The sequence below is a fragment of the Choristoneura fumiferana genome, chromosome 16 (assembly GCF_025370935.1).
Source record: "Choristoneura fumiferana chromosome 16, NRCan_CFum_1, whole genome shotgun sequence".
Lineage (NCBI taxonomy): Eukaryota > Metazoa > Arthropoda > Insecta > Lepidoptera > Tortricidae > Choristoneura > Choristoneura fumiferana.
The window spans coordinates 12,266,413-12,279,695 of record NC_133487.1 but is presented as its reverse complement, the minus strand read 5'-3'; the positions used below and the strand labels follow the sequence as shown (position 1 = coordinate 12,279,695).

The following is a 13,283-nucleotide window of genomic DNA, read 5'->3' as shown; positions in this document are numbered from 1 at the left end:
AAAAAAAACCTTTTTAGCGTCGAGCTACTTGCATTTTTGAACATGAAACTACCGTGAGACTCACTCATATTAAATATAATGACCCGGATAACTCACGTCTTAACTCGAGTTTAGCTCGACATGTTTTGGGCTAAGCCGAGCCCTTCGTCTTCGGCAGCAACGCGACTCAGCGGCGTGACTCGATTTAAGACGTGAGTTATCCGGGTCATTATATTTAATATGAGCTACTTGCATGTTGGCCGCGAGGGCCGCGCCTTCATGGTTCTAGACATCAAATGCATGCATTTCAGCCGTGCTAGTCTAGAATTTGACCTGTGGCATCTCAAGCAGAGTTGGGGCTCACACCTCTGAGTTTTTCTGAATATCTGTGCGAAACAAAATTTGAAATTTACCGAGCTTTACGGTGAAGGAAAACATCGTCAGGAACATGCACAGATCTGCGAAGAGTGATGTGTTGTAGTTCCCAATCCGCACTGGGCCCCGTGGGAACTACGACTCAAGCCCTCTAACAAAATCACGCAAGAACCACACATACTCACTAATTTTCGCATTTATAATATTACTTGGTAGGGTTGAAAATATTTTTTTCACTCTGTGTCGGTCCCTGATTGCTTCTCTCATCTACTCAAAGGTTGCCTGATAGAGATTCCTTAAAGGGATAAGTCCGCCTTTATACAAGTATCTCTAAGTTTGTCAATTGTATTTTGTTTCTTTTCTTTTGTACAATAAAGAGTTTATAAAAATGCATTATTATTTCTTAATTATTATGCTGATTATAAACTGTATTTTGTTACAGTTCCGTCCGCACCGCAGAACCTTACTGTTAACAGAGTGACGTCAGAAGACATCCATCTATCATGGGCCCCGCCAACCACCTTCACTCACCATTTCATCCCCAACCCAGAACCCAAAGCAACCGCGGATAATACAGAACTTCAAGGCGACGAGCCAATGAAGAACGACCTACCAGCTATACGCGCTGAAACTCTCACAAACTTCGAGACAATCATAGACTCATACAAGAAGGACAAGCTAAAATACAATGACGAGTTTCCGCTTCCCGATATAATGAACGACTATAGAATCCGTCGCGATTTGCGCTCCCATAGGCACAGAAAACGTCGCCAAGACGTCAACGCCACAGACACAAGAACGACGCATGCCGAGAAACATGACTTAGAAACACATGAAGCTGTCGAGTTCCCCATAGAAGTTGTAAAGAAGTCATTCACACCGTCTACCCGCATAAGGACGCGACCCAAATCGCCTACGTCCTGTATTTCGAACAGGGTGTCCCAAAGATTGACGCGTCGACGGTTATAGGGGTCCCGAGTTCCGCTGATGTGAAGAAAATGAACTATTTCCCTAGTGACCTTGGTATGGGCGACTATTCGAAGGCTACAAAGAATCTGACGCTGCTTAACACGGCTGGTGTGCTGACTAAAGTGGTTGGGTTTCGGTTGAGGAATTTAAGTAAGTATTATATTGACACAGCGTTTAGTTTAGAGCATTTGAATATCGCGTTTTTTAAACGCGCCGTAGACGGGCGATGGTAGCGCGGTTTTCTTTCCATAGAGCAGCCACTCAACTCGCGTGCGTACCGCGCGTGTACCGATACAAACGCGCGTCAACGGCGCGATTTAAAACGCTGTGTGCAGACCCTTATTTACTCAGGGTTCTTAACGCATTACAAATAACCCGCGTTTTATTTTAATTATTTTTACCGATAAAAACAGTAAATATTATTAACAGAACTATAAACTTTAAACACCTGCGACATTTAGGTTTGTTTTGGTGAAATCTTGCAAATCCATTGGTTGGGTTGATTTTGAATTTGGTTATGTGTGAATTGGATGATATCAGTATCAGTACACAAAAAGTAGAGTCCGTAGAAAAAGTTTGCGCTAAAAAATATTTTAATTTATTGTTGTCCATATTTGAAAATACAAACTGAAATATAGATGCACAGAAAAAACAGAAAAATAAGACCATCACTGGGAATCGAACCCAGGTCCTCGGTAATCCGTATCGCTACACCACTGATGGTCAAAAAAAAAAAAGTAAAAAAAAAAAAAAGCGTAAAAGTAAAAATTTGGAATTGAAATAAAAAATACAAAGGGATTCCAAAAAAACAATCTTAATTGTCCATATTTGTTAGGCAATGTTTATGTATTAAATTAATTGAATTCTTGCTACAAAAAGAATGAGTCAAAACTCGTAGGTATCTATCATACAAAACTGTGAACTGACTTACCAAGATGTATTTATGTACCTATTCTGTACAAGTAATGAGTTTCACAGACATACGAACATTAGTAGTCAAGTTAGTTTAACTCATCACATTGACTAGCTTTCACATTGTCGATAAACAAAATGCTTCTACGTAGGTACATTACATTGTCCGCATGCGAAATAAAGGAAAAGTCTTACATAATTTATAACAAATTAGCTTAGAAAAACAACACGTGTTTGCTTTTACTCTGTGAAATGTCAAACCCATTCTTGTATGTGGTATGGTAACTGTTACAGACCCATAATAAAAAGGATTGAACCTATTAGCTGTTACCCGCTACACCCTTCGCGTAGAATTCGTTTATCGCTATCCTGCCGGAACTTTGCAATTTTCCGGGATGAAAACTATCTTATGTCCTTCCCTGGGACTGGGACTTAAACTATCAATCTCTATATCAAATTTCATCTCAATCGGTTCAGCGGTTTGAGCGTCACGAGGGTACAAATAGACAGATAATATTAGTAGGTATGGATTACTAAGCCTGCAATCTGTGAAAGAAAGATTATAAGTTATATCTTTAAAAGAATAACGAGTAAATTATACCTTTTTACCCGTATTATTTATTACAAGTTCTGTGGTAAATGACATCATAAATTTTCTTCCAGAGCCCTTCACCCCCTATAAGATCTGGGTGCGCGCGTTCTACAACTTCTCGCTGCAAGGGGTCAAGTCCTCGGACCTCCTGGACCGATTGGGCCCGCAGTCGGAGCCACTTTACGTCCTCACCGATGTCTTGCCTCCATCGGCGCCGGTCATATTGAACTTGACCTGCGATCAGCCTCACGGTATGTAGTTTATATTCTATTACAACGATAAAGCTGCCTATGGACTTCGCGTGGCCTCCATTCGAGCATTGTTCTAGTGTTTTCTTCGAGCTGTCGCGCGCGGCGGTACGGTATCCACCCACCAGTTTCTTGGACCGTACCGTGACCGGACCGGTATTGACGTACGGTTGCGCGGCTACTGCGCGAGCCAATGCTGAATGGTTTGCCGCGCGAACTCGATACGGAGCTTAAGAGGAACACTTTGAGCATAATTAAGAGGCAAAGCCCTCGCGCAATTAAAGATTGCCTATTTAGTTTTTATGAAAAGTTTTTTTTTTAAGACGACTGCCGGGTTTTGTTTTGAATTGTTAATTAGACAGATGACGTCCAATAATACGAGGACCGTAGAAATTCAAAACTAAATTTTATTTATGGTTTACTAATGTATCGGCGAAAATTATTTAGCAAATTATTAACTCCCAAACTATTTATCCCATATTTTTATTTAGGCGAAATGTTATTTCCCAACTCAACGTTTCGCACTGATATCATTTCCCAACTAATGATTCGATAAATTATTATTATGCAAATTATTACCTGGAATTTTTTTAAGATGTCATTTATGTTTTCGTCAAATGTATTGATTGGCATACCTTAATTTAGCAACTTATTGAATGGCATCCAACCTACTTTCTAGTGTCATTTATCCTGGCTGCTATAAAAAAAACCTAACATTGGTAGCTCCCGCCTTAGCCTTCTGAACCTAAACTATCCAAGTCGCTTCTGTTCCGAAGCATCTTGCTCGCTCGCTTCGCTCGCTCGCAAAAATCAAATTGAAGTATAACTTTGCAATGTAAAAAATTGCCCAAATGTTATTTGACAATTTGTTATTTGCCTAAGCCAATCATTTGCTACATAATTATTTGCCACATAAATGTGTGATGAAGTAAAATTTTGCAATGTAAAAATGTTGCGAAATAAAAAAAATGCGAAGTAAAGTTATGCCAAATATTAGTTTGCCAAATGAAACTTTGGCGAAAGGTTGGTTGCTAAGTGAAATTTGGCGAAACATATTTCGCCGAAAAGGCAGTACACCTTTATTTATATTAGAAAGAGAGGCGAACTTCACTTTTCTTTATTTTTTATAGTACATTGTGTCTTAAGGGCGTTAAATAAGGAATTACGAACGAGAGTCTATTAGAAGCCCGAAGTCGAAGACTGAGTAGGGCTTTAATGAGTCGATGTTCGTAATTCTAGTACGTATCATAAAACAATAATGCCAATAGACGTGTCTGTTATCTTGAAAGTTCTACTTTAGCGACATATTCATTTGATAGGAACTTGTTTAAAAATTGATAGACCACTTATTTGGCTGATGATACAAAGGCGAACTTATTCCTTAAAGGGATCTCTTTCAGTCTTCCATGGTGATAATTATTCTTGATCTGCAGACATCCTGTACCTCCAATGGCGGCAGCCGCTGGAGTACAACAACTCTCTGGACCAGTATGTGGTGACCCTGAGGAAACTGCCCGAGCAGCAGCCGAGGACACGGCTCAAACTGCCCACCAGCAAAAGTGACATCGAGACTACCATCAGCGTCGTGAGTACTCTCCTGCTTGATATATGGGTCAACTAGTGTTTAACCGCGGCGTCGCCCGCGTAAATCATAAGATCCAGCAGCTGAACTTCCGGGATTTTATTGATTCCCGCGGAAGTTCTCAAAAATTACATGCGTGGAGTCGGCTACCGATTGGCACCTGTTTATAAACAACCCTGCAAAATTTTATGCGGATGAGATTTCGAGGTTTTATCCCGATCCCGTGAGGTAATCGGGATAAAAAGTAGCCTATGTGTTATTCCAGGTAACCAGATATCTACATACCAAATTTCATCTAAATCCGTCCAGCCGTTTTAACGTGAAGGAGCAAACACAAACTTTCGCATTTGCCTTAAAACTGTCACAACTTCTAACTTTTAGTGGATTTGTATGTACCCAACAAGCTACACTAAAAATTAAACCGAATTGATAACCTCCTTTCTTGAAGTCGGTTAAAAGTTGATTGACCCATGTAGTTCCTGCTGTACCTTGACAAGCTGGAATGTATATAATGTTTAGTTTTAAGTATGTAGTATAATTTGCCTGGTGAAATATGTGATCTATCTTCTCTACGATCAGCATCAAAAGTAGCTGGTTACTTTTTTACTCCGGCCACAACTATTTACCGACACTTTGTCAATCTTGTTATGGCGTAAGTACATGTCATGTAATGTACGAAAAGTTTTTACTTACAAAGCAAGCTTAGTGTCGGTAGATTGGCCCATGACTTGTATGGCGCTAAGTACATTCTGTAAACGAAATAAAGATTATTTGTATTTGATGAGTTGTTGAGTCCAGAATGTACAGTTCGAGTCTCATTTCTAAGGCCTTTTTATTAAGGTATAAATTTATTTGACCTTCACGCATAATTAAGTCTACATTTAGTTAGCACAAAATAATAATTAGGGGGAACAGTATTTACGTATTATTTTCCTGCATTGATGATTAATGAATGTGCTTCAGTACCTATTTTACCTGCGTTGGGTGATGTCGTCTTAGAACTGCTTGTAAAATGTTTCTTAAGTTATTCAGTTATTCAGTGAAGTGAAGTGAAATTTAATCAAAAGTTTAATGAAGCTGGTCAGTGTTTGGGATTTATTTGGTTAAAACGTTTTGAAATTTAAGATAAGACAGATATATAATTCAAATGAAACAATCATTACATACATAAATAAAGATTTGATCAAATAACCCGCCCTTTGCCATTTCCGGCGGCGTAAAAGTGCCGATAACGCTCGCGGTATTTCCACGTAGCTATGGGCAGTCTTTGCACCAGAAAAGACTCGGAGCGGGGGTCCCCCCCTTTTTGCCTAAGCCGACGGCATACACCCCGTATAAAACGCTTCGAACAACATCATGTTTGGTTCAAACTTTTCAGTACCATCACAATACATACATAGAGACTTTGTCACACAAAATGGTTCGAGTGACTTCCTTATTGAGTATGATGGATGGCTTGCTCAGACAAGGTTGTACTGCGGCTTAAGCTTACGGCTGTTTCTTGCAAGATCACACGGTTTTTGTTTTTTATTAGATTTTACTCATGGAATAGAAAAAAAAAGAGCCAATGTCACATACTTTCCTACGTGTTGTCTATGTACTTAATACTATTGTTGTGTCTTGTGTTGTGAATAAATGTATTTTCTTTCTTTTCTTTCTTTCAATGTTATAACTAGTTATAAGTCCCGGTTTGCATCGTGATCAAGGGACCAGTGTCGCCGGAAATGCTCACTTGCGCATTTGATTATTGGTCGTAGCTTCTATTCGATAAAATCCACAAAAAGCCAAAAATTGCGAGTCGGACTCGCGCACCGAGGGTTACATACTTTGAATATCCAGCATTGACAGAGCAGGCAAGGCTCGGAACCGGTTTATAAAATAGCGGTAAATACCGGTTTATTTCGGTTTAACTCCGAACTTGCATGAGAACGCGAACGTTTTTAAAAAGGTTAAGTTACCTAAATAAACCGGTTTATTCGACGAGTGACAGCTGGCCGGCCGGCGGCGGGCGGCGACGTTTATCCTGCGCCGGAATAAACCGGTTTTTATTGTTCTAAACCGGTTAATCTGACAAGAACTTTATGGAAATGTTCCCTTAAAAACCGGTTTAAAAATAACGGTTTCGCGAACGAAACCAAAATGAAAAGGTTTTGCGCCAAGTACGTGATAACGGTTTGGAAATTTAACCGGTATCCGAGCCTTGAGAGCAGGGAGCTGAGTATGGGTCATTTTTGATGGTTATTTCCAGAGTTCTGTTTCTTTCAACGACATATCTGTCACATAAAATAATTGGCTTCTCTAGCACAACATAGCTTGTCAACATAGCAAAACGTCGACATCTCAAACCGTCCTAAGCTTCTAAGGTAAAAGAGTAAGGGGCTGTTTCACCATCCATTGATTAGTGTTAACTGGCGGTTAGGTGTGATGCCGTCTCTATTTGTTTTGTTCGAATAGACGGAGACGGCATCACATTTAACCGTCTGTTAACGCTAATCAATGGATGGTGAAACAGCCCCTAAGCATTTCAATTTGACGATTAATAAACACTACAATCAGAATTCATTTAAAATCGACTTCCAATATTTGATTATATAATTACTTATTTATAACCGAAGATAGAAAAATAAAAGCTTTCTATACTTAAAAGGTTTAGGGGCTGTTTCACCATCCATTGATGTTAACTGGCGGTTAGGTGTGATGCCGTCTCTATTTGTTTTGTTCGAATAGACAGAGACGGCATCACATTTAACCGTCGGTTAACGCTAATCAGTGGATGGTGAAACAGCCCCTTAGGCAATTAACACTAAGGACCTGTTTCACCACTTGTCGACTAACTTTAAGTGACGGATATCAGTTATTCCGTCTCTCTTGGTTTTGTCCGAATAAACAAAGAAGGCAATATTTTTATCTGACACTTTTTAAAGTTAGTCAACAAGTTGTGAAACAGGCCCCACATGTAAACAAACTTCAGCTGCCAGAATTGGCACATTCAAGGACTAATGTATTTCAATACAGAAATGAGAAATGTAAATCTTTAGATAGTTTAATGGGGGAATATCCATTTTTAAAACAACAATTTGGCGTTGTTTTGTTTAATAATAATAATAATAAAAAGGTCTTACACTAAACATTTTTCTTACATATTTAACCAATCTTAATTTGATTGCTTAATAACGATATCTCTTGTCCGGGTGAGCGGTTAGTTCCAATGGAATGCCGAAAAAGTTTCTCGATGAGGGCTACGGCATAGATGTCGCTAGCGTCGCTGCTTAAGTGACTAAGTAAGAAACACAAGCTGAGATATGAGGTGCATAGGGAAATTCGTGTCGGTACGTTGACCATCAGTGGTGTAGCGGTATAGCACGCGGTACGGATTACCGAGGACCTGGGAATCGCCCAGTGATGGTCTTATTTTTCTGTTTTTTCTGTGCATCTATATTTCAGTTTGTATTTTCACTTACATATTAAGTTTAGTTGGGTACCTGTTCCGAGAAGATTACGTTGCTTTCCCAGCATAGGCCTCCCCTAAGGCTTTCCATAGAGTACAATCATATCCCTTCCTTCTCCACGTACTGCCTGCTATACTTTTGACGACGTCCTGTTGTTTTGTTTACATTTAGTTAATTACCTAAACCTTTTTAAGTATAGTATGTGTTAGCGTCGTCGTAGTTGTCCGAACTGGACATAAATGAATAGTCCGGATAAAAACACAACAACGATTTACTCCACAAATCACAGTACAATATCAGAAGGAGAAAGTTTGTAATTTAGCAACAAAAGTCCAGAAAAGCACATAGAATAGAATAGTCCAACAAGCACAATCACAACAGTAATGTTTTACGTAAGTATAAAGCAAATAAGCGCGGCACTTTAAACACGTACATAAATATTAAGTACACTACATATGTATTAGAGATGCCTCTTCGAATTTTGACAATAACCCAACAACCTTTTTTCAGTCCGTGGAGCTGGAAAACGTAACGCGTTACGAAGTGAAGATTTACGCCGTCACGCTGTCGGTGGCGCGCGCGCTGACGCTCGTCAACGGCACAGAATCACCGCCGAAGGTACGTACCTATACTGCGTTTTTTAAAATTTAAAAAGGGTAAACGTATTGGAAACGTTTTTTAAAAAAACTGTAACTATTACTTATGATGATTAAGGTCCGACCGAGACTGCTTTTTATACTCGGCCGAGACCGAGACCGAGACCGAGACACAAAAAATAAGTGCTTTTTTCTACATTATCATTTTATTATCTAAAAAAAAACCGGCCAAGAGCGTGTCGGACACGCCCAAGATAGCGTTCCGTAGCCATTTCGAAAAAATCAAGTAATATTTTTCTAATAATTTACTTGTGTACAGAATCTTCCAAGTTTAGGTATATTTTTTACCTTAGGCTGCTATTTGCTCTTAAACTACTATTAGCTCTCAAGCAATCTTAGGCGTTATAATTTTCCCTGTAAATTTGATATCGTTACTATACTAAGCGCCAAAAGTGCTAGTACTAAAAGTAGACATTGTAATAAGAACCACGGCACGCGTCATCGTGAATGACTCTACTTTTATCATCCTGAATTTTTCAAATATTTCCACCTAACAGTTAAGATTTTAAGTTGAATATTTCGCAAACAGATCACTGAATCGAAAAATCGTCCTGGCGACCCCCGCAATGGTTTTAAAAGAGCTATCCAACGATACCCCACACTATAGTGATAGTCGAGAAAAAAAAATCACCCCCACTTTACGTCTATGGACGTCTATGGGATGGGATACCTTAAAAAAATATTTTTTATTTAACCACTGTCAGCGTGACTGATATGTAAGTATATTCATGCCAAATTACAGCTCTCTAGTACTTAACGGTCTCTGAGCTTAGCCGCGGACAAACAGACGGACAGACATGGCAAAATTATAAGGATTCCTAGTTGACTATGGAACCCAAAAAATACTCGTTATGAATGAAAAAAAAAAGTTTTATTATGGTTTAATTAAACGTTCCACTGGGTCCTACAAACAAGCTTAATTATTATCACGTAAATCAAACTACAGTATTACCAATAATAATCGTTATTGAAAAGAAAAGAACGAGGTGTCGCTTGTTACTCTAGTAAGCAATTAGGTACCATACGCGCGAGCCCTGGCGGGGCGACCAATCAAAATCCCAAAGAAAGCTCATGCCACCGCGCACACCGCGGTAAACGCGCGCCAATATTTAAATTCAGTGCCGTCGCGGAGTCTCGGTCGCGGCCGAGAAACTCGGCTGTTTTGGCCGAAACCGAGACCGAGATCTCGGCCCGATTTTTGGCCGAGATTTGTCGAAACCGACACCGAGACCGAGATCTCGGTCGGACCTTAATGATGATCCCAAAATAATGTAAAGTTAATGATCATATGTCCTTGCTAATTGTAACATATTTGCCGTGACTTATTTTTCAAGTGTTTTCAATAAAAAGACGCGGCAAGATCGCTTACCTTCTTTCTGATGCTAAAAAAAATAAGTCATCATCAACATCCCAGCCTATATACGTCCCACTGCAGGGCACAGGCCTTCTCTCGTAATGAGAGGGCTTGGGCAGTAGTTCCCACGCAGGCCCAGTGCAGATTGGGAACTTCACACACACCGTTGAATTGCTTCGCAGGTTTGTGTGCAGGTTTCCTCACGATGTTTTCCTTCACCGTAAAGCTCGTGGTAAATTTCAAATGTAACTCCGCACATGAATTTCGAAAAACTCAGAGGTGCGAGCCGGGGTTTGAACCCACGTACGATCCTCTGCTTGAGAGGCCATAGGTCAAACCACTCGGCCACCACGGCTCTCATAAAAATATCTCAAATATCAAAAAATAAGTATACAGAGGCAATAGTTGGCTACGTAGACTTGCCTATATCTCATATCTATATCTAACCTATACAATACAGTTTGTATTAGGAAATTCAGATATTATTTACAGACTTGTAGGTGCAGTTCACGATATTTGCATTCACAGTTAGTTTATGTCAAATTTACTCTGCACATAAATCCTGGATTTGAAGCTATTAGAGGCCATAGAACAAACTCCTAGGCTGCTAAGCAGTGGCGGCGCAGGAGCTAAATTTGGCGCGGACAAAATAAGTTTTGCGAGACCCTGTGATGGCACACCACATATCAGATGACGAATTTTTAAATGAGTTAAAATACTTGTGAATAAATTTAGCTGGATTCATCGATAGGCCAGTAATTCATCATCATCATCATCATATCAGTCTTAGGACGTCCACTGTTGGACATAGGCCTCCCTCATAGACCTCCAGTTGCCTCGGTTCGAAGCGGCTTGCATCCACCGTGAACCCGCGACTTTATCGTGCGAACATATCTGACACGTCCTTCCGGCCCTAGAAATAGAGTCGTATCAGATATTTATGCACGCTTGTTGTGTCACATATTGGTGCTGGTGACTGTACATGGTTTAATTAGGTCGATAATGGCGTAATAACAAAGTAACAAGGATATGCATGTCAGCCCTGGAAACTAACGATTTAATAGCCATTAAAGTACCGATTAATTCACATATTTACCGGTAAAACAACCGGTGGTTTCATAATGTATCTGAATAGTTTCTAAGATGTTCCGAGGTCAGTAATACGCTTAAGAATAGACATAGTTGTATGTTATTTAATAGATGTTGCCCGTGACTTTGTCTGCGTGTTGCAGGATTTTTTTTTTCGGGATGAAAAGTAATTTTGATGATGGGTGAAATTATTTTTTCTTTTGGTTTAATTAGTATTACTTTCAGAGCTCTCTTTTAAATTACATACGAATTTTGTATTCTATTATTGACCTCTGTCTCACCTGATAGTAAGTGCATGTGGGTTCGAAGACGTAAATGATTCAGTAACAGCTTATTCACCCTAACCAAGCCAAACCATAAAAATTTAGAAATTAAAATTAATTGTTATTTAAATTTAGCTCTTTGTTATACTTATTTGTATAAAAAAATAGCTCAATTAAGAGAAGTTATAAATGATATGTTTATCATTGCAATCCGTTTTTTCACCAGGAGGTGTCCAGCGAATGGTGCATGGCTCATTCGGAGGCGCGCGTGCCGAGTGAGCTGGCGCCCGAGCAGGCCGGGCCCAGCGCCGTGCTGATGTGTGTCGCGCCCGTCGCGCTGCTCGCCTGCGTCGGCGCCGCCGTGCTCTACTGGAGGTAGGTCGTGTGGCTACAACACTGTGCCGGTTGGGCTACAACACTGACAGCTTGGCGACAACACTGTGTCAATGAGGGCTATCGTTTTTTGTCTCACTAGATGGCGCACTGTTGCGTGAGGTTTTTAAGTGTGGCTTTCAAAGTCTGTTATTACGGGCGTTAAAACAAAGTTTAGATTAAAATCATATTTAAAACACCTTAAAACCGTACCATAAAAATATCGAGCATACCACAGTGTTGCAAAGTCCCGTTTTGTTCGGAAAAAAGGGAGGACAAAGGTTCCGAAAGACAAAACTGTCTCAAAACACAGACATTCATTGCCCCTTAACGCATATTTGCCATAATTAATTTCAGATATTGCAAAATATTCACTTAAAATTCTTATTATAAATAAACCCGCTTAGCGCACCCAAAAACTATGAGATTTGGCATTTCGGAGACCTCACGCTACACTAGCGCCTCTAGCGGCGAATTCATTCGCGATAGCCCTCATTAAGCCAAAATTGACAACTCTTACACCAACCTGTGGCAGTAGGGCTACAACTGTAGCGATGGGCTTCAACATTGTGGAAGTTGGACTACATCACTGTCATTCAGCTACAACATAATGGTATTCCATGAAACTTGCAATTAGGTTTGTAACGGAGGCCTTCTTAGCGGAGGCGGATGCGGAGGCGACGAGTTTCGCCTCCGCGGATGCAGAGGTTAACGGAGGCGGATGCGGAGGTGAAAGTGGATGTGGAAAAAATGTTAAGTAGTTTATGCTTTATTCAACTCAAAAATCTCTAAAAATTCTAAAAAAACTGCCAAATCTCACTTGTTTTCGGCGTCATCGTGCATGTGACTTAAATAAACAATTACTTTGTACTTAATCACTTTAAAAAATCGCGTTTCAATCAAACATATACATTACAATTTCGTACGTCCAAGCAACGAGACAGGTTGATTCCTGTCGTGTGTTATTTGACATACGCCCGCCCCCACCCCGACCGCGTTCCCGCTGCGCGCCGAGATAATGAAATGAGAAATAAACCTCCGTTATAACTCCGAAAAAAAAATTGCGGAGGCGGAGGCGGAGGCGAAGATACGATTTCTTGCGGAACTTCCGCAGTAACGGAGGCGGAGGCGAAGTTCCGTTACAACCCTACTTGCAATTGGCATTAATTGGCATCGTATTTGCTTTAACGGTACTAAGGGAAAACTGGGGGTCCATTCCCGATTCGACCTCAGTTTCTCTGTGATTATCTGTTTTCGTCTAAAGTAGGAAAAGAAAAATGTAAGTATGGAGTATCTTACACATAGTATTTATATGAAAACTGTCTCACTGTATACACAGGTGCAGGTCCCGCCTCAGCAAATGCATCAGCGCCGCCTACAACTACTTGGAGGAGGGCGGGGAGAGGGCTGCGCGGGCGCCGCTCAACGCTTATAAGAAACCTG

The 13,283-nt window shown here is 40.3% G+C and overlaps 1 protein-coding gene across 1 annotated transcript in view; it reads left to right on the top strand.

Moving 5' to 3' along the window:
- LOC141436583 (putative receptor-type tyrosine-protein phosphatase mosPTP-1) overlaps nt 1-13,283 on the top strand; it is a 50,180-nt gene that overhangs the window by 20,254 nt on the left and 16,643 nt on the right. Inside the window, 7 exon segments of the mRNA XM_074099581.1 lie at nt 732-1,245; nt 1,248-1,473; nt 2,899-3,078; nt 4,509-4,660; nt 8,617-8,724; nt 11,695-11,843; nt 13,180-13,283. Coding sequence (XP_073955682.1) covers nt 732-1,245; nt 1,248-1,473; nt 2,899-3,078; nt 4,509-4,660; nt 8,617-8,724; nt 11,695-11,843; nt 13,180-13,283 — 1,433 coding nt within the window.